Below are 25,738 nucleotides of genomic sequence, written 5' to 3' on the forward strand. Positions count from 1 at the left end.
TACTGCAGAAAATGTGAGGAGGTGCAAAGGCCCATGTGACTCTGATAAGGGCCAGTTTGTTTCAGACAGATGACTGGGTCAGAGCATTCCAGAAACAGCAAGGATTAGGGGGTGCTCAGTCAGCCATGGTGCTGACCTACCTCCAATGGATCGAGGATAGAAAATAACGAAAACTCTTCAGTGCAAGAGTTGAACAAAGGCTATCCCTGCTTTTATGAACCAAGAGTGCTACTGTTGCACAAATCATATACTTCATAGGTTTTAATTTTAATGATGGTTATGGGAGTTCAGCTTCACAACACATTGTGCATCAAGCCCTACTGTGTATGGGACTGCATAGCTGAGTGCCCATTCTAACTCTAGTTCACCTATAAAAGTATCTAAAATGGACATGTGAGCATCAACTAACCTTGTATCAATAGAAGAAGGTTGCCCGATCCAATGAATCCCATTTTCTGTTAAGGCCAGGTATGTGTGCATCATTTACCTGGGAAAAGAGATGGCACGAGGAGGCAGTGCAGAAAGAAACAAGGTGCTGGATGGGTCTGGGTGGTGACGTGGGTGTTAACTTCTTCATAGCGGTGGGATTTCCTGACAGAAGTGGCAGGGTAACATGCCCTGCCACACTGCATACATTGGTTAGGAGAGTTCAAGGTGTTGCACATTCCCCTAAATTCCCCAGATCTCAATCCAATCGAGCATCTGTGGAATGTACTGGAACAACAAGTCCAATCCATGGCAGCTCCATTATGCACTTTACAGCAATTAGAGGATCTTCTACCAACATCCTGAAGCCAGATACCACAGGACATATTCAGAGATCACGTAAGATCCTTACCTTGGCAGGTAGGAGATGTTTTGGCTGCACACGGACGAACAACAGCACGTCTGGCAGTTGGTCATAATGTTTTGAGAAGTTTCAAAGTAACTGGTTTGATGTTCTCTGTAGGTGGGTTCTATACAGAATAACTAGTGTGTGTGAATAACAGAACTCTACTGGAGTCTTTCTCCCAAGGTTCAATGCTATCGGCTTGTTCTTCATGGCAGTCTGGCGGTTTCCCAGTGTGACCTGCAACATATCTCTTAAACTTCCTGCCTTTGCAATTATTAGCATAGATAGTGTTACTCATTGCAAATGTTCTTCACAATTAAAGGCACTATAAATGTGAACTGGATTATCAATGTGTATACTTCACATACACAGGGTCCAAGGCCACTCAATGATTTACCCACCATAAAGACAGAACCAGGACTTTGCATACCAGAGTGGATACTCCCACTAAGGACTACAAGTAGTGTCCCCTTCACTCCTTCAGGGTTTAGGGTCCCCAGCATAATTACAGTTGGCTATAAAATATATACATCTATATTTAGAACCATACTGCATAATAATCAACTTTTTTACCCAGGTGAAGTAAACAAAAAAATGGGAGTCTGCCCACCCCAATGTGTATACGAACACAAGCAGGTAATGTTGTGACTTGAAGGACAGCATGAGGGAAACCAGCAGAACAGATCTCAGGGTTAACTCAGATTGACATTTCATAAGCTACACTGTACCAACTCTACTAAGTCACAGTGAATCAGGAAGACAGAGGAATCATGACAAAGAGTAGACCTACTGTCAGCTGTTGGAGGCTTGGGATTCTAAAAGGACTTACATACTACAAAAATGTCCCAACCATCCAAAACAGGGCAGTAAGGTCTGTATCTCATTCTGCTCACCTCAAAGCTTCAGTTATTTTGAAGCAACTGTTGCATTGAAGTAAAGATGGCAGGCAGCAGTCCTGTTAGCCAGTTGCACATTAGTAAGGACAGCCGGAGGGTGCTCCTCAAAAGGACCATTTTTGCATAAAATGTTCCCCACTTATAAATAGTGCAAATTGTTTATGAATCAGACTGAAAGGCTGTAATTTATTCATATATGTGGGAAACACACACTCAGTTCTCCCCTGGGTGGCACCACCTCGTCATCAGGTGTCTAAACAGCTGTTCACATCTCTCAAGGTCATACTCGAGAACATCATAGAGCCCTTCTGGTCTATTTTGAATCCAAAAACACAAGACGTTTTCATGCTTTTTTGATAAAGTGCACAATGAGCAGATACAAGCACAAAACCACGCACTAGCGTAACTTCAAAGACGAGGGACCAAAAGCAGACTCCACTTGTCAATGCAGCTGCTCTAGAAATGTCACAAAGTGGACACACCCAACACTTTACAGGGTACCAACTCGCATCAGTACTCCCACTCATCTGTTTTCATGTCCAGGTAGTTGAGAATAGTTTGGGCAAACCGAACTGCCTGTTTCCGGGCAACTTTGGACATCTCATCGCCCTGTGGATCAACAGCATCAAGCGTCAGAAGCTGTTTCGTGAGTAGCTCTTCTAACATGATGTAGCTTTTGTCAGCTCTTTTTCCACCAAACTCTAGCACCTTTCTCTGAAGTTCAGACAGGCTGGTCAAGACATTCCATACGGCCTTATGGGAGGGATGCTCGTCCGCATAGGGCAGAGCAGCCTGCCGTTTCTCTAGAGCCTCTTTCAGGTCAATATAGGTGATCACTGCCTGCACCTCCAGCACTGCCCTACGCCTTGCCTCCCGAATGCAGGGGTTCCTGGCAGTGCTCACCTCATCTAATTTGGTCAACAATCCCTGTAGTTCAGCCTTGGGTTTGAAATGAAGCTCTTGTGTTGTTTCAGTTTTTACAAGCTCACTCTGCAGTTGGGCTACCGTGCGACGAATCTCCTCAATCTTCTGGATGGACTCATTCTTAGCCAAGTCATACCTGCAGGTGGAGTCCCCCTCACCCTCCAGATCCAAGTGCTTCAGTAGGCTGTTGATCTCCTCTACCACCTGCTTCCTGTAATTACGAACTTGAGTGTTCCCAGACACATCAAGAGCATCAAGTTCCACCAGAAGTCCTGTAAGGACACGGGAGAGGTGTCCACAGCTGTCTTCATTGTTTAATCCCATAAGCAGGGCAATCAGATCCCCTCGAGACTTATTGACCTCAACCATAATGGCATTGATCTTGGGTACAGACACATGGATGCCTTCTGAAAGTGGAAGACACTGTGCCTGTTGCTTCATGCAGTTCTCAATAATGTCATGTACTGCACATACTCTTGTCAGAGCACGATACCTGGCTTTACGCAGGTGCACCTTTCCTCCAGTTTTGATCTGGGTCAGGCGCAAAATGACATCCTGGATGCCATCCACAAACTCATCGCTAATGTTACCCCCTCCTCCACGGAGGATCCTCACCTCCTGGGTGATGCGGTTCTGTGCCTCCAGGTAGATCTTCTCAATCTCCAGCCGCATGGGATGGTTGACATTCTGTTCTAGCTGCCTCAGCAGGCTTTCCACTTCCTGCGCTGCCCTCTTTCTTGCCTGCTGGATGTCCCCCTTGCCCTCTGTTTCCACAGAATCGATCTCGAAAAGCTGGCGCGTTAAGGCCCTCTCCAATTTACGATAGTCTTTATCACTCTGCAGACCACTGAAGGATGCCACCTGCTGCCCAAGGACCTTAACTTCCTTTACAATCTCCTGGAGCCGGACCATGGAAGGATGCTGATTTCCCATTTCCATGCTTTTCAGGCATTAAAGGTTTTGGGGAACAGGCTGCAGAGGGGAAAAAAATAAAAACTGTAAACATATGCAGTTTTTCCTCAATGCAGTAATATTTAACAGCACTGAGTAACATCAGATGACCTTCTTGCTTACTGAAGAAAAACGTCTAAAGACAAGGCGATACTGAGCAGTAATTACAGTTGCTGAAAATAGATGCATTACATTTATAATCCTCCTTCTCTACTTGTGTATGAGTAAAGTGAACCATGAAAAACGGCAAAAAAGCACTTGAGTTTTTGTATCTAACATAACAAACATAGAAACAAAACATAAGAATTAACGGCCAGTTTAAAGGTAGAGGAAAAAATATGTCTTACGGTCGCCAAGTTCCCTTTCTAGTCACTGCATATGAGCCTTGAAACGTGTGACAATAATAATAATGAACAAACACAGTGAACTATACGGAACTGAGTAGATGCCACTGCAGGTACAGTTCACACATGTTTATTAAGAAACATGCATGGCAGGAGTTTAATTTAGGAAGTAAACTGCTAAACCGCATATCAGCTCCTCCTGTAAAACAGATCAATATTTTGTGGCAAAAATAAGTACAGTATATGGTGAGCAAACACCGGAGCAGTGCCTTTATAAACACAATGTCAGTACGGCTGTGAACAGAAAGACAAACAAGTTTATGATGACATAATATGAAGATGGCATTTATGCATTTCAATAATGATGGGAAATCAATAAATCAAATGTATGTCAGCACATTTTCACATGAACTGCCTGGTAGGGAGTATAAAAACATTTAAAAAACCAAGAGTTGCCAATTTCTATTTTTTCATAATTAGAATTTAAAGCAGATGCAGTCAATTGCTAGGCAAATTTATTTAAAGGTTGAAGTCATACCTAACCTACTCCACACTGTCTGTTCAAGAGATCTCTGTACAGGACATTTACTGCCAAAAACCTATTGCAATGAGTTGCACAGTTATAACTGTACCCTTTTAATCTGTGTCTTTGCAAGGAAACTATCTGCAATCGTGTGCACATTCCCAAGAGCTTACATAGAAAACACCCTCCCACAACAGATTCTAGGCATTTTCACATCATCATCCTGTACTTTCACATCATTTCAGCCTAAGGCAGTACATGTCATTTAGGATAAAGATTTCTTTTTCCTTTAACCAAATCTGTAGTGAATTTGAACAAAAAAAAATATGAAGAAACGTGTTTAAAAAATAAAACAAAAAGGATACACTAAAGCCGTATTTAACAAACACTCTACCTTCACTTACCCCAGTCCTGAAGGAAAACATGATGACCTAGAGACAAGAATGTCCATGAGCATTCATGAGAGAGGAGTGAAAAAATGTGTTAGCTCCATGAATAGTAAACAGCAAAGGATGTGTGAGGAAGCAGTGACACCCACTGTTATAAGGGACAATGCCATTTTCCTTGAAAAGCATTTTTTAATGGTGCTCACTATCAAAAGCAGGACTGAATGGCTAAACTACTATTGCCAGATCAAGTTCTACTACCAAGATCAAACCCACTTTGTCATGTGTGATTGATGTGTGTCCATTTGCTTTCAAGCTTACCATCACTCCACCTACACCTTCCAGGCTTCATCCCCCCAAGGGATCATTCTTCTCTATGTGCTTCTGCCTTTAGTGCTCTGTTCTCCTCTCTCCCAATTCTTTTGAACAGATCTTTGTAGCAGGCTTTGTAACCAATGTTCTCCTATTTTTCCCCATTTCTCTTCTTTCTTCATAGCCACTGTCCTCTAGTTTCTGGTCCAGCAGACACCGTTCCTTCTCAACTCTGGCCCACCTGCACTCTCTTTTCTGATCTCAGATACCTGTCTGTAATGGAAGGATTTTTCTAAAGAGAGGGGGGGGATCAAGAGAGCAGATGGGCGTTGGTCGCTCAGCGCAAAAACCAGCTTCAAGAAGGAAAAGTACTGGGAATATGGCCAGAGGGTTATGCTGACTTGTTTTTCACTTCGAGGGGCTTCACTATTTTTGTGTGCCTTTTGGTACCAGACGCCGTCTCCGTCAGGATAAAGGGGCATGCTGACTTGTTTTTCACTTCAAGGGGCTTCACTACGCAATTCTTATTTTTGTGTGCCGTTTGGTACCAGGTGTCGTCATCATCAGGACCAAGTGCAAAACAACACCGCGTCCCGTGGAAAGGTGTGTGTGCTGAAACTAATCACTTCTGTATGCACTGCTTACACGTAAGCCGCTTTGGGCAAGGAAGCTCAATTAGTATATAAGGGAAGGTTCCGCCCTCAGTTTCTTTGGAGGCTCAACCGTGGGGACAGCGCGCACCGCCCGGTAAATGAAAGGCTAAATGGGTTGGTCCTTTGACAAGACTGACAAGCGGGCCCCCTCAGTCTACTGGTCTGGGATGATGGCTCTGGGTCTTTTGATGTATGTTACTGTATGTATGTATGTATGTTATTGTAAGTATAAGTTTGTCTCTTTATTTCTATAACCCATTCATATGTATTTAAATGTTATAATTGATTAAGTAAATAAAATAGAAGTATTGGACCTCTTCTCTCTGATTCTTTGCCTACTTATGTTCATATCCCGAGAACCATTTTCCCGCAACAATACACTGTCTAAATCTGAATGTAAAACAGCCAATTGCTGTTAATAAGTATTGCTGTCCCTTTTCGTCTTTCTTACCCTCCCTTATGTTAGAGAAGTAATTGCTCTCAATTGGTCATTTATGCTTAGAAAAGAAGAATCTTTTACTCTTGTCCACCTACACATTTCAACTAAACTTACTCTACCTTCCTGTTTAATCACCAATGCCATGGATGACCTCATCCATAGTCACACATTGAGTTTACATGCACATACATAACCAGGTTAAGGTGAATTAATGTAGAAACTTTGTTTCTTTAAAAATCCGTGTTTACACATGCAAGTTATCTTCTGGAGTTCTCTTTTGTCAAAATGCTCCAATGTCATTAAACTATGCAAAAAAAAAAAAAAAAGAAAGGCTTAAATATCATCATGCGCAACCATGAATCAAAAAATAAGCCTGATGGCTATTAAAATTTCCTTGCGTTTTAAAAATGTATTTAGTCAAACTGATGCTTTATTTACAGGACTGCACACATCAAACTCTTTTCTGCTTGGCTGTGCGACTAAGTTATGTGCTTCTTGCCTTACATGCAGTGCTGCTGGAATAATAATAATGTATGTATTTTTACTTCAATAAGAGAAGTAAGTATTGCTTTAGGATACTCGTCGGTTTAAAAAGTAATCAGACTACATAACGCATGTTACTTTTAACACTAGTGACCCTGCTGCTCTCAGGATTGTGTTGCCGAGTTTAGCACTGCACATTCAGTTCATCAGCATACATTTAGTAATTTCTGAAATATTGAGACAGATAATTTCAGCAAAGAGAATGAATAATGCAATCACACAAACATTTGACTCTGGAAATTTGTTTGTGGATGCTTCTACCCGTGGCTGCTGAAAACGTGTGCAAAGAAAATACATGCATAGGCTATCAGAGTGCAATGGACATGTGCAGACTACAAAATTCACAACAGTAACCTGGTTAAGGGTTTACATGACCGCATAATTGGCTCATCAACATTTTAGTTCTGCTTGACCTCAGTGCTTGCTTTTGACTGGTTCAAATTCAATTTAGAAGACTGTTCTCAGTTTGTTCTCATGACTAATAACAATTTTCACTTTGCATCAGTACTACATGGTGTTAACCAGGGTTGAGTTCTAGACCCTATTTTATCTAATATCTATATGATACCCTTAGGACATATCATAAGGAAATACAGTTTGGGTTATCACTGTTATTCAGATGACGCTCAAATCTACATTGCTATAAAACCTAGCATGTATTTCACTCCTGCTGTCCTTACCATTTGTCTCCAAGAAATAAAAGCATAGATGCAACCCATTTCCTTAAGCTAAATCAGTTAAAACACTGACATTATTTTAATTAGTATTCCTTCATATATATATATATATATATATATATATATATATATATATATATATATATATATATATATATATATATATATATATATATATATATATATATATATATATAGTAACCCACTGTATAAGTTACTTTTGACAGCTGCTTATCTGAGGCACACTTTAAACACATCACTAACATTTCCTTCTTTCACCTTGGCAATATTGCAAGACTCCCACAATTTCTCTCTCTTATTAATTCCCTTACCAAGTCTTGATTCATCTATAACGCACTTCTCTTCAGACTTCCTGCTAATTCCCTGGAGCCGTTCGAGTATATATGAAACTGCTACTTGGGTTCTTACTTAAACTTCATTATACCATCATATCACCCATTCACAACTACAATGGCTCACTGTTCATGCATCCTATTCAAAACCCTTCTCCATATATATACTATAAAGCAGTCCATGGCACAATCCCTCACTGCTTCTATGGCCTTGACAGTCCCTATGTTCACTAGCACTCTCTCCGTTCTGCTGCCTATTTCACAAAGCAGCCATTTTGTAAACTTATACCCATGGGGGGAGAATGCTCCCCAGGTCCGAAATGTCCCTCCAGTAGCCATTAGAAACACTTCTACTGTTGAGTGCTTTAAGAAGCTTCTTTAAACACAACAATTTAATGTAGCTTTAGGGATTCTAACATCTTTTGAGGCCTGCTTTTTTTTAGTTGTATGTAATCTGTATCATTTTATGGTGTATATGTTTTATTACGTTGTGTTATCCTGCTTTATGGTATATTTATTGTGTTTCTTATATACTTTCTTCATTTTGTTATCCAACAATAAGTTTTATAATTTTTATTTTATTATTTGTTATGCTTTATAGCACATTGGATTTAAGAAAATTGCATTATAAATAACAAATATTATTATTAGTAATGAATCCCACTCTCAAAAAGCCTTCTTTTAGGCTCGCTGTTATTGAGAACAATTATCCAGTTTCTCTTCTAACATTTTTTTTTTTAACAACGCTGTGTCACATCATTCACAACCAGCTTTTCCTGTCTCTCCAGAAAAGATCTGCAAGATCTTCTAATGTTAGCCTCCTGTAGATGTTAATTACTTCGACTACTATCAGAAAGAAATACTTTACATGAGCTCATTCTTCTCAGTCTTGCATTAGATTTTGACACAATTAAACTTCCCCCTTTTTTTTCCCCACAGGTTCTACTCTGACTGGTTTATATCCTACTACCTGACCAGTCCTCTTGTATCATACACTCTCACTCTACTTCATTTTCCCTTAAGCATTCAAAAGGGCTGGATCAGAAAATTCTTCATATACAGTTGTGCTTGAATGTTTGTGAACCCTTTAGAATTTTCTCTATTTCTGCATAAATATGACCTAAAACATCATCAGATTTTCACTCAAGTCCTAAAAGTAGATAAAGAGAAACCAGTTAAACAAATGAGACAAAATTATTATACTTGGTCATTTATTTTTTAAGGAAAATGATCGAATATTACATATTTCAGAGTGGCAAAAGTATGTGAACCTTGGCTTTCAGTATCTGGTGTGACCCCCCTTTGCAGCAATAACTACAACTAAACGTTTCCGGTAACTTTTGAATATTCCTGCACACCGGCTTGGAGGAATTTTAGCCCATTCATCCTACAGAACAGCTTCAACTCTGGGATGTTGGTGGGTTTCCTCACATTAACTACTCTCTTCCGGTCCTTCCACAACATTTCAATTGGATTAAGGTCAGGACTTTGACTTGGCCATTCCAAAACGTTAACTTTATTCTTCTTTAACCAATCTTTGGTAGAACAACTTGTGTGCTTAGGGTCGTTGTCTTGCTGCATGACCCAGCTTCTCTTGAGATTCAGTTCATGGACAGATGTCCTGACATTTTCCTTTAGAATTCTCTGATATAATTCAGAATTCATTGTTCAATGAAGGTAAGCTGTTCTGGCCCAGATACAGCAAAACAGGCCCAAACCATGATACTACCACCACCATGTTTCACAGGGATAAGGTTCTTATGCTGGAATGCAGTGTTTTCCTTTATCCAAACATAACGCTTTTCATTTAAACCAAAAAGTTCTATTTTGGTCTCATCCGTCCACAAAACATTCTTCCAATAGCGTTCTGGTTTGTCCACGTGATCTTTAGCAAACTGCAGACGAGCAGCAATGTTTTTTTGGAGAGCAGTGGCTTTCTCCTTACAACCCTACCATGCACACCAGTTTTGTTCAGTGTTCTTCTGATGGTGGACTCATGAACATGAACATTAGCCAATGTGAGAGAGGGCTTCAGTTGCTTAGAAGTTACCCTGGGGTCCTTTGTGACCTCGCTGACTATTACATGCCTTGCTCTTGGAGTGATCGTTGTTGGTCGACCACACCTGGGGAGGGTAACAATGGTCTTGAATTTCCTCCATTTGTACACAATCTGTCTGACTGTGGATTGGTGGAGTCCAAACTCTTTAGAGATGGTTTTGTAACCTTTTCCAGCCTGATGAGCATCAACAACTCTTTTTCTGAGGTCCTCAGAAATCTCCTTTGTTCGTGCCATGATACACTTCCACAAACATGTGTTGTGAAGAGCAGACTTTGATAGATCCCCGTTCTTTAAATAACACATGGTGCCCACTCACACCGGATTGGCATCCCATTGATTGAAAACACCTCACTCGAATTTCACCTTCAAACTAACTGCTAATCCTAGAGGTTCATATACTTTTGCCACTCACAAATATGTAATATTCGATCATTTTCCTCAATAAATAAATGACCAAGTATAATATTTTTGTCTCATTTGTTTAACTGGTTTCTCTTTATATACTTTTAGGACTTGAGTTAAAATCTGATGATGTTTTAGGTCATATTTATGCAGAAATATAGAAAATTCTAAAGGGTTCACAAACTTTCAAGCACAACTGTATATGTATTGTCTAGGCATGCTCCTGCAGATTCTCTTAAGACCACTACAGGAATGGCTCCCATATTTTCATTCACTTGCCTTTTTCAATCTCTAGTTTTCAGATCAGATTTTGACCATCTACTCGTGGATGAATTACTCTCATCTTAAGCTTAGCCATGTCATATCTGAAAGTTTACCACCACCATCATCTGCTTCTTAGCTCACAGATATTTCTCACAATATTGCTCCACACAGCAGGACCCTTCCATTTGCAGCTACTGGAACAAGTCCTGTCGCATTGTTCATTATAACATTTAAAAGATTTGACACATACAGTCATGTGAAAAAGTAAGTACAATCCCTGAAATATTTGCTTATTTTTTAACATATGTTGACATATCATGTTTTGATCTTCACTTAAACAGAATCTTTTGATAAAGGCAATATAACATACATCATGCCACATTTACATTTTATACACCATTTTATAATTTAAATAAACATACTTGCAAATTTTGCATATGGAAAAAGTAAGTACACTCCTACATTTATTGTATCAACTAGCAAAATACCCGCGCTTCGCAGCTGAGAAGTAGTGTGTTAAAGAAGTTATGAAAAAGAAAAGGAAACATTTTAAAAATAATGTAACATGATTGTCAATGTAATTGTTTTGTGACTGTTATGAGTGTTGCTGTCATCAAGGATTTGATTATCATTATTTCTTTCAATCAGTTTCGTATTTGGAGGATGTGTTGTGTTCAAGTTATATTACGTGTTTGTCAACCGTTTGTAAAGATAACAGGTTTCATTCATCGAAGTGTTCACTACCCAAATCGGTACTCGTGAATCTAAGATGTTTAACAGGCATTCCCGGTATTAAGTTGTGGATTTGCCTGCGAATATTTAGCAGCAGCATGTCTATTAACGTAATTTAAACTTAAGCTTTACACCTTGCTTTACTATTGATATGTGTACAAAGGCTTGTTCAGATTCAGAGGGTTGTTCCTTTCTTACTGCATCAATAAACAGCTCGTCTTCCTCTTTATCTGAGACATCACACACTGCATGCACGGGTTTACCTTTCCCAGTCTTGCAAACTTTAGCGAAGTGGTTCAATTTACCACATTTTTTTACACTGTCTTCCTTTAGCTGGACATTGACTTTTTCCACCATTTGCTTTGTTTCCGCAGTAGCTGCACTTATGAATATGCTTGTATGCATCACACGCTTCATATTCTTTTGCTGCCTTCCCAATTGTGTAATGCGTTTTTTGTTCAGCACTCTTTGGAGCTCTTGCTTGTTCTCTGCATACTGCGTTCACAGTCAGTTCACGTGAGCCGCTTGGAGTACATGCATCGAAGGTTCTCAGCTGTGCTTGTGCTATCTCGTGCGATCTTGCGATGTCCACGGCTTTATTTAATGTTAGCTCAGACCCGGCACTTAAAAATTTCTCTTGCACTTTTGCGGAGTTTGTGCCAAACACTATTCTATCCCTGACCATCTCATCTTCGTTTGCATACGCACAGTCCTTCACCAGCAATTTTAACTCTGTTACAAAGTGATCAAAAGTCTTGTTTATACCCTGCATCTTCTCATTAAACTTGTATCTCGCGAATATCTCGTGCAATCTTGCGATGTCCACGGCTTTATTTAATGTTTGCTCAGACCCGGCACTTAAAAGATTCTCTCGCACTTTCGCTGAGTTTGTGCCAAACGCTATTCTATCCCTGATCATCTCATCTTCGTTTGCATAAGCACAGTCCTTCACCAGCAATTTTAACTCTGTTACAAAGTGATCAAAAGTCTCGTGTATACCTTGCGTCTTCTCACTAAACTTTTATCTTGTGAAAATCGTATTCGTCTTAGGCATGACAAACGCCTCATAGCAGCAGCATGTCTATTGGATTGCTGCTGACGGACAGCCTTATATGGGCAGGCACTCAATTACGTGGGAGGCATGGGAATGGGGGACCCAATATAGGCAGGCAGCCAACTACGTGGGAGGCGTGGTGATGGGTGACGCAACTCCGCCTCACACGGTGACCGAGCTGCAGGCTATGGCCATATATATGTACGTAAATAGGATTCAGTTATGAGCATTACGCATAGAATTTCGAAATGAAACCTGCTTAACTTTTGTAAGTAAGCTGTAAGGAATGAGCCTGACAAATTTCAGCCTTCTACCAACACGGGAAGTTGGAGAATTAGTGATGAGTCAATGAGTCAGTCAGTCAGTCAGGCCTTTGCCTTTTATTAGTATAGATACCTCAAATACGAATCGGGTGCGCCAGATCAGGTGTGAATGATTAAAACATCATTAGAGAGGATTCTGACTGAAATCATCTTATTTAAAGTGAGTGGGTGTTTAGTATGGTTTGTTGTTGTTGTGCAAGTGTGTATTATCACCATGCCTAAGTTGAATGAACTATATTAGGCCTTCATAAAAGAGGATATAGATTTTATGAGTCTGGAAAAGGATTTAAATATATCTCCAAACACCTGGAAATCAACCATTACACTGCCCAGAAGATCATCTACAAGTGGAGAGTATTTCAAACAACTGCCATCTTATTTGGACCAGGTTGCACCAGTAAGTTCAGCTCAGAAGTAGAATACAAGATGCTCAAAGAAGTCTCTAAACATGCCAGAATTTCATCAGAAAATTCAAAATATCCCTACTTGACTGCTTTAAGAAGCTTTCCCCCTGCAGCAGCCAGATACCAACAAGTAGCTCTCACCATTGTTAATGTCAAAATGCATGGACCTACCATTAGAAAGAGATGGCACAAATTAGATCAACAAGAGAGGTTTGCCAGGTGGAAAACTTTGCTGCTTAAAAAGAATATCGAGCAAGACTAAAGTTTATCCATGAACAACTACACAAAGACCAGGACTTCTGGAACAATGTAATGTGTTCTGGACAGAATAGGCAAAGATAGGAGTTACTTGGCCATAACACCAAATGATATGTTGGATGAAAAAAATTAAAGACAGCTTTAGACCAGAAGAAACTGATACCATCTATAAAGCATGTTGGTGGAAATGTTAAGGTTAGGGGATGCTTGGCTGTTTCAGGGACTGGACAGCTCACCATCATAGAATCTGCTATGATTTTTTCATTGTACCAGAAGGTGATTGAGGATAGTATGAGACCATGTGTTTGAAAATTCAAGCTGAAACAAACATGGAGCTTTCAACATGACAATGATCCTAATTAAATCTACCAAGGAATGCCTGAAAATAATGGAGGATTCTGGAGAGGCCAAGTCAAAGCCCACATCTGAATTCCATCAAAAAACAGTGGAAGAATTTGAAATGAGCTGTGCAACCAAGACAACCTTCAACCATCACACAGCTTAAAGAATTCTGCATGGACGAGTGGGAAAAAGTTTCAACCAGTCGATGTCAGGGACTGCCTGACGTTTACTTGATGGGGCAATAGCAGCTATTTGAGCCAACAGTGGACTTACTTTTTCTACAGTCGGAAATGGCATATCTGACCATTTTTTGTTCACTAAATTATTGTAAAGTCAAATTTTCATTTGAAGTTACTCTTTAAATGAAGATTGTACAGTACTAGGGTGTTGTACTATGTTAGCCATTATGAATGTAGTGAGAGGTCAAGCAAAATGACACCTTTTATTGGCTAACTAGAAAGATTACAATATGCAAGCTTTCGAGGCAACTCAGGCCCCTTCTTCAGGCAAGATGTAATACACACACTACTAAATGATTGAGATAATTACACATCTTCCATGAAGAAGGGGCCTGGGTTGCCTCAGAAGCTTGCATATTGTAATCTTTTTAGTTAGTCGATGAAAGGTGTTGTTTTGCTTGACTTCTCACTGCATTTAAATGAAGAAGAAACTGTGAAATGTCAACATATGTGTAAAAAAAAAAAAAAAAGATTTAATGGGATGTACTGAGATTTTTCATGGGACTGTCCACACCCACTATGACTCCCTTCCTTTCTTTCAAGCTCTTGCTCATTTGAGGTTGAACTACAGGTTCTTTCAGTCTCTGCTCCTAAGGTCTCCAGTCTCGTTGTCTCAAATGGAGCCTCCACTCCTTCCCTGTTCATATGCTCTAAAAGGTTGTTTGTTAAATTATTTTATATTCACCATTCCACTAGAACTAAAAAGCGTAGTCCTTACTGTGGGGGAAAAAAAAACACTTAGCTGTTTTCAATGAGCAAATAGTTGTAAGATAAATCATAGCAACACAACACAAGCAGTAAATCATGGATTCTGTTTACTCTGTGAAACACCGCCTCTCAGACTAAGGTGCTTTAACAAGAACGTTTGCATTGCCAGGGGCACACCTATTTATTTTTTAACCCAACTCAATAAATGTCATCAATGTGCGATTCTGTATAGAGATACTGCTGAACTTCACTTGCACTATTTCGATGGAAGTAGTGAGAAGACACTTGAAATCAGTATGTAAACAGCCATGTGGCTTTTACTTCAGTGCACAAACAGCAGACAGTTTGTCCAGATTGCTAAGAAATTATACTGGGAGGAACAAGATTGCTCGTTCAAACCATAGAAAACCATTTATTTGTCCCACTTCCAGCTGCCGAATTATAAAAAATTCTGAGATCTGTAAGCAGGCTGAAAAGCAAACATAGATATGATTTGCACGAAAGTCACAATGTCATTCAGTGTCTGAACAGGAAGGTGAATATTTAAAGGCACAATTGAAGTTTTGGGGGCTTTGAACTTAGATTCTTCATTTCATGTAAACACATCTAACTGATCAAAAAAACACCACATTTGTCTTTTTTAGTTGGTATATAAAAGGGTCTTTGTTTAAAAATCTGAAAATACAGAGCCACAAATGTTGCCATAGTGACCATTGCAGCAGGTTGTGAGGGTTAAGGAGAACGCATAAAGCCAGCTGCCTTTCCTGTATACAATGGCAAAACAAAAATGTGTTATGGCTGAGAGTACTAATATTAAATACTGCTTTCTCCAACCCGTTCTAGTTTTCTTCTGTCATAAACTGAAAATGGAGTGAAGATTATGTTGAAGGTCTGTGATTGTATCCTCCATGGCCTCTCCTACCACCAGCACCTGTTGGCACTACAGCCCTTCTAGGGTCCTGGCCTGCTTCACCACAGAAAACCACCCTTATCATTTCCTTGTCACATGGTTATCGTCAGTCTCTGCTGTTTCACTTCCACATTTGCCGGCCCGCTCTTTCCCATCCTTCCAACTGTCAGTGGTGCATCTTTTTTACAGCATGGCTGTTGGTCACTTGCTCCAGAGGTCATAACCATTTTAACAATCTTGTCATCTTTATTTCTGTGATGACTGCAGCTAGACAAGATCCTCTAAATTCGTGTTTTTTTCCTTCTGTGTAAGTAGATATAGGGATAAGCTGCTGCAGACAAGGCCATACATTTCCATGGTATCTTCCACTACCATTAGTTGAGTAGCTTGGTGTCGCCTGCATAGAAGGGTGGGTTTCTGCACTGTACAACTGATGGTGTTATAATTCGCTGACAATTCTCAGTTCCCAAACCCTCCCCAAACCACTCTGCACTCTCGCCAGTGCCATCTGTTGAATGTGCGTCCCAATCCTTTAATATTGTTCTTGATGTTGGCAGAATTCATCTCATCATGTGGACTAATCATGACCACTATGTCCAAATAGGGCAGGCATCGGCTTATTCTGCTCAAGACAGTTCCCTTCAGGGCTGTGGAGTCGGTAGATAAATGCTCCGACTCCTCAGTTTCTAAATCTTCCGACTCCGACTCCTCTGTATGTATATACTATGCTAATGTATTTTCTACATCCATTGAAGGAAAGGAAGGCAACTTACATGTCATTTCACCACAGAACTACTGGCTAGGAAGCCAACACTCTACTATAATGCCAGATTAAAGACAAACACAATTGACTGGCGGCGCAGATTGCGGTGTCCACATGGAGGGCAGATCCAGCTTGCCGAAAATCTCGACCACCGCCCCCATCCAAAGTAACGTGATGCCTCTGTCTGCTGCAGTGGCTGTCTCCTCTGTCAGCCAGCCGGAAGTTTAGTGCATTGTGTCACTCACAGGCCAGCTGATCAGCAGAACGAGCCTCTGCTGGAGACAAGTAGGGAGATCTGTGTTCTCGGATCCTTCGGCCCCCTTCACTAGCGGATAGCGAAGGGGAGCCGACGGAGCTGAGAACACACCAGATGATTTTTCAGGCGTTTGGCGTGATGACTCGTTGAACGGCCGAAAAATCGGCAGTGCATCTGTAAATGTATGGGGGGCTTTAGGCTAGGTTCACAGTTCCCTGTAACAGTGGAACACGACACAATGGAAAGCAGTGCCGCACCTTACCTGTGCATTACATCCCATATAGTGATGCATACAGTCAATGAAAAGCATGCTTCATGGTTACTTGACATGTTCGTTTTGTGGTAACATTATGCACTGCATGCATTGGGCTTTATTCTTACAGCAGAGAAGTAGTTCATTATAACTGTTTGTGAATTGGGACATTTCAACTTACTTTTTTAATTCCCATTTAAATTTAGTAGGAGTCGGAGTCGGTTAACTATTTGCCGACTCCAACTCCAGGTACCCAAAATTGTCTCCGACTCCGACACCTCGACTCCGACTCCACAGCCCTGGTTCCCTTCCATTGACTTTTTCTAGGTTTATCTTGAAAAGAAGTGTGACCAGAATGTTTCCTGATCTTATTGTTTTTCTTTGTCTTATGTTTGTGTTTCACCTTTGACATTTCCATCAGCTTTACTAATTTCAAATTCCTTCACGAACTCTTGCAGAAAATACTGCTACATGCCTATCAATATTCAACAAACGGTGTAGGATATTACATTATTTTTCCAACACGGTCCTCAAGGTGCAAATCTTGTCAGTAGTCCCTATGGATCTTCTCTGCAAGTTAAATCCTGCCTCTGGCTAGATTCACTTGCTCTCCCACTTAAGACGCTGCTTTGCAGATTTCTTCTAAAGTTGTCAATTTCCAGGTCATCTTTAATCTCCTACATTTTCCAGTTAAGTCACTAAACTCCAGCATGTCTCAGAGGCACTTTACTACTCAGAAGTGCAACTACTATATGCATGAATGAGCAAATCCATATTTTTTATTACACATTTTTAAATATACAGGTATTTAAGTCACATATGAGAATTACTCCTAAATTAGGTAAGGCAAATTTTATTTTTTATTTGATTTGATACACTTTGTTACGCCCTGAGGGTAAACTGTCTTTTCGCATGACGTCGGCCATTGCACAGTGCACTTGCAGCCTTGCTCAAAGGCCCAATGGAGTAGTATCCCTTCTGGCAGTAACGGCAGGATTTGAACCTGAAACCTTCTGCATACAGCACAGATTGATCCATAGCCACTCTGCCCCTTATACAATTACTTTTAGTTACTTGTATAATATGGCTCTGAATCTGGCACAATGTCCCAGTCAAAGTCGCTTGCCCAAATAAATATGCAAAACAGTGTTGTCTGTCATCCATTTTCTAACATCCTTATCTAGTACACAGTCACACAGCATCAGTTCAGCAAACTATATGTGGGAAGACGGAGGAAAACTTATATAGACATGGGGGGCAACATGCAAACTCATTTAAGACAGTGAGCGAGCCGACATTCATGTTAAGGTTCCAGCTACTATGCAACTTTCAGTCACCTTTTATTACAAGATGGTGTTATTACTAGTGCCACATCTGTTGAGAAAAATGGTAAAACCAATGTGTGCCACTTGAATAATCTGTATATAATATACTGGTAGAGCTTCCTGATATGATTTATGAGGTTTTACTTAAAAATAGAATAAAAAAAACTTAGAAAGTGCACAGTGATTTCAACATACTTTGCACAAAGTGCTTTTCTCTCTATGACAGATGGACAGTCAAGTTTCAGTCTCCTCTACTTATTTGCTGAGTGACACTAAGCAACTCACTTAGCATCACGTTTCTAATTAGACAAAAAATAAAAATACAACTTTGCCACCACTTTATGATTTGCTGGTAGCTTGCAATAAATTCCTCATAATTCAATGACATACTGGCAATGCTGGAAAAAAACATTTTCCATTAACGTTTGTAACACTGAGTTTATGAAAATTAAAAAGACGGCCTTCCTAAATACTTCAAATCGGAGTAACCAACAAAGGTAGAGCTGCTTTGCTGCACAGAATCACGCTTCAGTCACACACTACCCTCTCCACGTGATGCTTGAAGTGAAAAAGTGAACAACTACACATGTTCATACAAACCCCCTTACAAACACATCAGTAACAAAACATATAATCTTGTTTGAAATGTAAAAAGATGAACTAGCAGTTTTACGCTGGCAATGCGACCTACGTCCTGGAGAAGCCAGCCAACATGTCCCTGAACGCTTAAGCATCGCTCGAACCTGGAGCGCCTTTCTCTACACATTGAAGCTCCGTTCTCCTCCTGCTCCTGAACAAACAGCCCCGTCCACTGTGGCTCTGACTTCAGCAAGACTGACCAGCTTACTACCTCTGTCCCAACTACGCCATATATTGCACCTCTGCTTCTACCTTTTGACAAACTGTCACTGTCTACTGAAGCTCTTTTCTATACTTATGGACATTCTCTCTCTGACCATCGCAGCTCTTTCCTCTCCAGAACAAACTGCATGTTATACTGTAGCGATGCCACTTTGCTTCAGGACAAACCGTATCCAGCCACAGCAGCTCTGTCCTCCAATTGCGGGACAAACTGCACCTGTCCACTGCAGCTCTATCCTCCATACATCAAAGCGTTTCCATTTCGTTCCGAATCTTATGACAAACCGGAGTAAGAGCGCGCGAGAGCGAATGACATTCTGTCGCCTGACCTCACGTATGCCCCCTCCAGCCCAACTACTCCGCGCTTACCTGCCTCCGCAGCTGAGCCGCTTCATCACCGACCGTGTAAACAGGAAACCTCGGGAAATCGTCAGACAAACTAAACGGCAGTGGGCCGACCACACAACTATCCCAGAGTTGGAGCGACGCCGGTAAGTAAACGGCCGCTGTCCATGGCGGTCCAACCAGCGCCTAACAGAGAGTTATTGAATGACCCGAGCGTAGGCCTACCATTACAGAACGAGGAGTTGCTTAGCGAGCCGTTTTCCTTGCTTGAAATCTGTTGACTCGATAAAAAAAACATTCAGTCCATTTTAAGAAAACAGTATTAAATAAGGCCTCGAAACTATCTGAATGGACTTTTCATTAATATCAGTATTTTTGATTTTTCTATAATCGTACAGATTTATCTGTCTGGCCAGGTATTCTTTCAGTCCTTCTCAAAGGTGTGCTGGTGAAGGTGATTGGCCACTTTAAATTGGCCCTGTGAAAGTATAGTTTTGTATGAGACTTGTTCCGCTTTCTGGGTGACTTGGCGTCTTGTGTCAATCGCAGCAACTGAAGCCCCTGCCTTTCAGCAACCCTGAATTGTTCAAAAAACGGATGGACTGATATGCCTACTTATACAGGAAATGGATCTGCTCGCTATTTTTATAATCTGTCGATTTGATATGATACCGGGAGGATAAGTGGTGTGAGATGAAAGTGTATTGTTTATATGCAAATTCCCAGCTGCAGGAAAACGATTAACAACTGTAATACAAAAAGTATCAGGTACCACTGGGGTTTTTAGTTATTTGTGTTTTTTAATGTCAGTGCCGGCAAAGTAGTAAATGACAACGTATATATGGTGTGGAAAAATTACATATAAATATATTATTAATTGATTGGTTAATAATAATGCATTTTATTTAACACCTTTACCTTGTTGAAGGACCTCAACAAACACTACATAAAGGACAATATAAGCAAACGTACAAAGTCCAATGAACAAAGATAAACATGGGAAACCCTAAAAGCTCAATATACAATAAAGTACAGTTTTAACTTTAAGATAATACTCCTACACAACAACAAAGTATAAGACATTAAAAACATACCTCTCAAATGAAAAGAAAAGAGTTGCCTTTTCATAAGTCTCTGCATAGGAACCAAGAACATCTGTAATAATAAAAAAGAATAATAATGTATATCCAGTATTTCAAACATCTATTTGTCCATTTTCTAAAATGATTTATTCAGTTCAGGGTGGACAGACCCAGAGCATATCCCAGTACCAGTGGGTGTAAGGTAGGAATCAACCCAGCATAGGGCTTCAGTCCATTGTGAAGCATATACCCACAATTTACATAACAATCACATCTGCTGAAGCACTTAGAATGAAAATATGAGTATTAAAATAGATAGACAGATAGATCGATTATAATATAAATGATTATATAAATTATAGTATGTTTTATATAGTGCCTTTCATATCTGTCTGATTTGTTTTATATTGTGCCTTTCACATCTGTTTTATACTTTATGTTCTATATAGTGCCTTTAATATCTGTATTTTATATTGTATGCTTTATATAGTGCTTTTCATATCCATCTACCTACAGTATGTGTATATAGTGCACCTGTAGTTAGGATATAGCGGGTTGGATGATGGATGGATGGATGGATATCTGTCTGCTTTACACTTTATGTTTCATTTAGTGCCTTTAATATCCATCTGTGTTTCATATTGTTTGCTTTATATAGTGCCTTTCATATCTATCTGTCTGTCTATCTATCTACCTCCAATAAACTTTAGATGATGTGATGTGGGCATCTGTGCACTGAGATAACCCAGAATAAGAAGTAGGAAAAGGTCCAATTATCAAGCTAGAATGTTTATTATTTAAGACTATTAACTTGTTCTAAGTCACCAGGCATGAACAGAACACAAGTTCTCTGCTCTCTGTAACATGCAGCAGGGTCCACTTTCTTATAGTACTTTTCTTTTGCTGCCATCTTTTCCTTTGGAGTAGTTCTTCTAGTCCCTAAATGGTTGTATTCTCACTCTGCTGTTACTTTAGTGGGTACTTTTAGGCCACTCATTAACAATTACATGGCTTGCCCCTCTGTGGGGTTTCTATTTTTCTATCCTGCAACTTGCAGGTGAAATCAGCATTCAGCACTTCAGGTTCAGCTTTTTAAGTACGTATCAGGTATTTCCCATTCAATAGCATGTGCCACATTTGTGACTGTTATGCCATATTCAACAGAACCTAATGGAAAAGTTCAGCTGAACACCCTTTCATGTGATAGATCAGTGGGAAAATTCGCAGTTAATGTTAGTTCCTATATTTGCCACATTAAGGTGCTGTACTGACCACTTACTTAATTACATTATTAAAATAAAAAAATAATAATCAGGTCAACCAGAAGTACATTTTTTTAGTCATGTTCACAGATTCAGAGTATTTGCAGTGAAGTGGTATCTTCTTCAATGTGTTTCACTTGCTTTTTATTTTCATGAAAAACTTAAGAGCTAATCTTTAATTGCTCCTTGAAAGGACCAAGCAGGAAATCAACAGCAACTGAAGTTTTTCTCAAAACTCAAACCAAAAACATGCAGAGGAAAGTAGGAAGGTATGACATTAAAATGGTAACTCTGAAAATCTGCATAGCACTTGAATACAACAACCTGGCTCAGAAGAACCTACTGGATGGGGCTTATAAGACTACTTCTAAACACCTAAACAAATGTGCACACATTTTCTAACCCCACTTATTCCATTACATGTTTCAAGGATACCACGCTTAGCACTCCAGTTACCAGTTCTTCACACAACACACTAACATACCCACTAATACCAAGCCAAATTAAAGCTGCTAATTAATCTAACAAGTCAGTATCTGAGATGGGGTTTGGGGTGCCAGTGTAGACAATAGGAATATGGAGTCATTACTTATAATCCAAACTGATTGTGCCAAGGCCAGGAATGGAATACTGGTCTCTGTGCCACTGCCCTTCCCAATTGGCAATGAAAAAATACAAAAAATAGTCAAACAGATAAAATGACAAATTTCTCTGGATGTCTCCATAGGTAGATAGAATATAAGAAACAAAACACAGCCAAATGAATAAGTAAACATCCATCATTTTTCTCCCCATCCACTTATTTACTGTACAAGGTAATTGAACCAGGTCAAGGGCACTGGTAAATGATTCCTGCCCTGGAAGCATGAAGAGCAATGCAGAAACAAATCCATGACTGGGCACCAGTCTATCACAGGACACACTTACAACTGGACAATTTAGACTTGGTAAATATCCAAACCTGTGCATCTTTGAGATGAAGGAGAAAAAAATCTGAAGAAAGCGATAAACAACCACAAAAGCACAGGGAGATCATGTAAACTCCATATGGGCAATAACAGACGCTTGGGCTCTGGAAGTGTGAGACAGAAGTGCTAACCACTCAGTGGTGGAAGGACTAAGCCTTTCAAAACAGCATTTGGTAAGACATGGACCAACCTCAGATGTACAGCACCAATGTAAGTCACCCAACATGTATGTTTTTGGGATCTGAGAGAAACACGGGAGTACCCAGAAAAAAACATCCATTCAGACAACTCACAGTCAGTGGGCGTTATCTACATTTACACCAACCCCAGATATACCCCTAACCACTGTGCCACTGTGCAGAGGGATCAAATAAATAAGTAAATCTACATAAATAAAGTGAAAAATGTCTATCTTTATGTTTAGACATCATTCCAGAACAGCTCAAGTGATGTATATGAACTTTGGTGTGCGTGCTCATCTTAGTCCATATCTCAGTATAGGTTACTTTTTTCTGCCCCAAGTCTACTAGGGGGTTTTGGGGGTTGGTGGTGGCTTCTTCGAGAAATTTCGCTATGCGACTCATCGTTTTCTTACATTTTAAGTCCCAAATCAAAGTTACGTAAAAGATTGTAATGAAGATTTAGAGACAAGTTAACGGTAAACGCGCTGAAAAAGCAGTGTAGGCATTACCTCGGTACTGCCCCAGGGAGCCAACTCACGGACTGCGACAGTAATCATTTTCGTTGAGGGTACACCCTTCTGTGGTATTCTTTTTTTTTGACAGACGATGGAACAGGTCAGATCGTTTTGATCCCAAGAGCACCCCTAATTCCCAGTTGTATCCGTTCTGATTTAAACATCAGTAATGTCCTGTCTGTGCCTGGTTTGCCATGAACACAAACAAATCCCAAGGTTGGACATCGAAAATTGCTGGCATTTAAGTACAGCTTGTTTCTCTCATGGCCAGCTTTATGTTGCTTGCTCATGAGTGACGTCAATCCGGTGTTTGCTTATACAGTTCTAGCTGTGCTACCCGTCCGAGACGGTTTCAAATCTAAGCAATTAACGTAGATCTCAGAGTTAACGTTTGCAGTGCACAATGTCTCTGTTATATGCCTTTTGGTGTGAGATTCCTAAAAGCAGTGCTTCATCTATTTGAATGATAAATGAAATGCATTTTATTAGTAAAAATGTTTGTGATGACGCCATCTTTTGGAAACACAGAAATGTAGCAACTGAACGGACACAGACTCACAGACACTTATTTTATTAAGATGGGTGCGTTTCACAAAGTACAGGGTGACACGGAAAAACGGGAACTTTTGAAATGCGTAGTCAGGCCCGGCCTTAGGCATAGGCGAAGTAGGCGACCGCCTAGGGCCCCACCGTCCAGGGGGCCCCGGATCGACGGCGGCGGGCCTCCTCTCGTATGTTTAAATCACGTGGGCCAGCGGGGGCGTGTCCGCGTGGGCGGCTGTCTATAAAAGTGGAGCGGTTTGAGTCAAGATCTCTATGGGTCGAACGTTCACATCAGTGAATCAGCCCTCATCATCATTCGTCGAAGAAGAAAGAAGAAGTCAAGATCTCATAAATCCTTCCACCTCGTCAGTGGCAGCAGGTGGCACGGGAGCGGGAAGGCAGAACCGCAATCAGTCCGCCCCCCTCAGGGGGCCCCTGGACCCCCCCCTTTCACCTAGGGCCCCATAATACCTAAGACCAGGCCTGGCATAGTGGCAGCCATGTACAGTTGGCAGCATTGCAAAACAGGGACCTTGAGCTGTAAACAATCTCGCCATTTAGTAATTTAGTAATCAATTGCAAGGCAATCAATGGCAGCCGTGCGAGAATTGTTCGGTAACCGTGTCATCTCAAGATTTGGTGACATTCCTTGCCCCTTAAGATCACTGGATTTGTCCGTTTGTGATTTTTTCTTGTGGGGCTACCTTAAGAGTCGGGTCTACGACTCGCCAAGGACACTGAATGAATTGAAACAAAGAATTCAAGACGAAATTCGTGGTATCCCAGCTGAGATGTGGGAACCTCAACAGCAGATTGGAAGAATGCATACGTACAGGAGGACGCCATCTATAGGACGTAATTTTCAGACATTGATAATTTGGATTACTGTCTCTTAAAAGGCCAGTTGTAGTGGTTCAACTGCTGTCAATACATTTTTTTGTTGGATTTCTTCTATTTTTATTGGGTTTTTCAAAAGTTCCCGTTTTTCTGTGTCACCCTGTACAACAGTACTAGGGTGCTGTACCGTGTTAGCCATTATGGATGTAATTAGAACTCAAGCAAAATGACACAACTTATTGGCTAACTAAAACATTACAATATACAAGCTTTCGAGGCAACTCAGGTCCCCCCTTCTTTTTAGTTAGCCAATAAAAGGTGTCACTTTGCTGACATCTCATTACGAAATACAACAAAAATGCTTCTGAAAACGCCATCGTTTGACATCTGACGTTTTCTCACCTCAGATGACTTTTATATAAATACATATAAGATATGCATTCTAAAGTGGAATAAGTATGTATTTAAGAAATTAAATAAATCGCTATTTATTCAGTTCTAAAGTAGTAATCTAGCCTTCATTAGATTGGGTATCTCATCTAGTAACAGAATAAATCAAGGCATCTGTGAATAATAAGGAGCAAAGAAGCGTAATGTACATTGATCAGTCAGTGCGTGCCATCTCCGCAGTTAGTTCTAAACAATTTTCTACACTGGCAATTTTTAATCTGCTAAAGAAACACTCATTGCTGTAGGACAAATTTATGTTTTCATCAAAACGTTTGATTGTAGTATTAATATAGTGACAACTTAAAACCTGTTCGTATTTTAAGTATATGATAATGAAAAGCAATACCATGTCTCTATAAAGTTCTTCGAGGCGCTGCTCCTTGCAACTTGTTTATTATAGGCGTTCAATGACAGTATGAGTTAGATCGAATGTTTCGTATACATATAGATGAATTTCATCTTGCTCAAAACTTAGAAATCCTGTATCCTTACAGTAAAAGTGCGTAACAAATGAGGTTTAGGGCGGCACCGATTCACCACCACAGGAATCTCCGGGTAAGTCACTGCT

The 25,738-nt window shown here is 40.3% G+C and overlaps 1 protein-coding gene across 3 annotated transcripts; it reads right to left on the reverse strand.

Moving 5' to 3' along the window:
- Positions 1-1,894: 1,894 nt before the first annotated feature.
- Positions 1,895-25,682, reverse strand: bag5 (BCL2 associated athanogene 5). Of its 3 annotated transcripts, XM_039742292.1 has the most exons (3): positions 25,517-25,682; positions 20,426-20,486; positions 1,895-3,624 (listed from the first exon to the last, which is right to left on the reverse strand). In XM_039742292.1, the coding sequence occupies exon 3, from the start codon at positions 3,589-3,591 to the stop codon at positions 2,239-2,241; it is 1,353 nt and encodes a 450-aa protein (XP_039598226.1). In that variant the 5' UTR covers positions 3,592-3,624; positions 20,426-20,486; positions 25,517-25,682; the 3' UTR covers positions 1,895-2,238. The 3 variants fall into 3 exon arrangements, with proteins under 3 accessions (XP_039598226.1, XP_039598227.1, XP_039598225.1); XM_039742293.1 differs by lacking the exons at positions 20,426-20,486; positions 25,517-25,682 and adding an exon at positions 19,360-19,499; XM_039742291.1 differs by lacking the exons at positions 20,426-20,486; positions 25,517-25,682 and adding an exon at positions 19,356-19,499.
- Positions 25,683-25,738: the final 56 nt, after the last annotated feature.

Source organism: Polypterus senegalus, chromosome 18 (assembly GCF_016835505.1).
Source record: "Polypterus senegalus isolate Bchr_013 chromosome 18, ASM1683550v1, whole genome shotgun sequence".
Taxonomy (NCBI): domain Eukaryota; kingdom Metazoa; phylum Chordata; class Cladistia; order Polypteriformes; family Polypteridae; genus Polypterus; species Polypterus senegalus.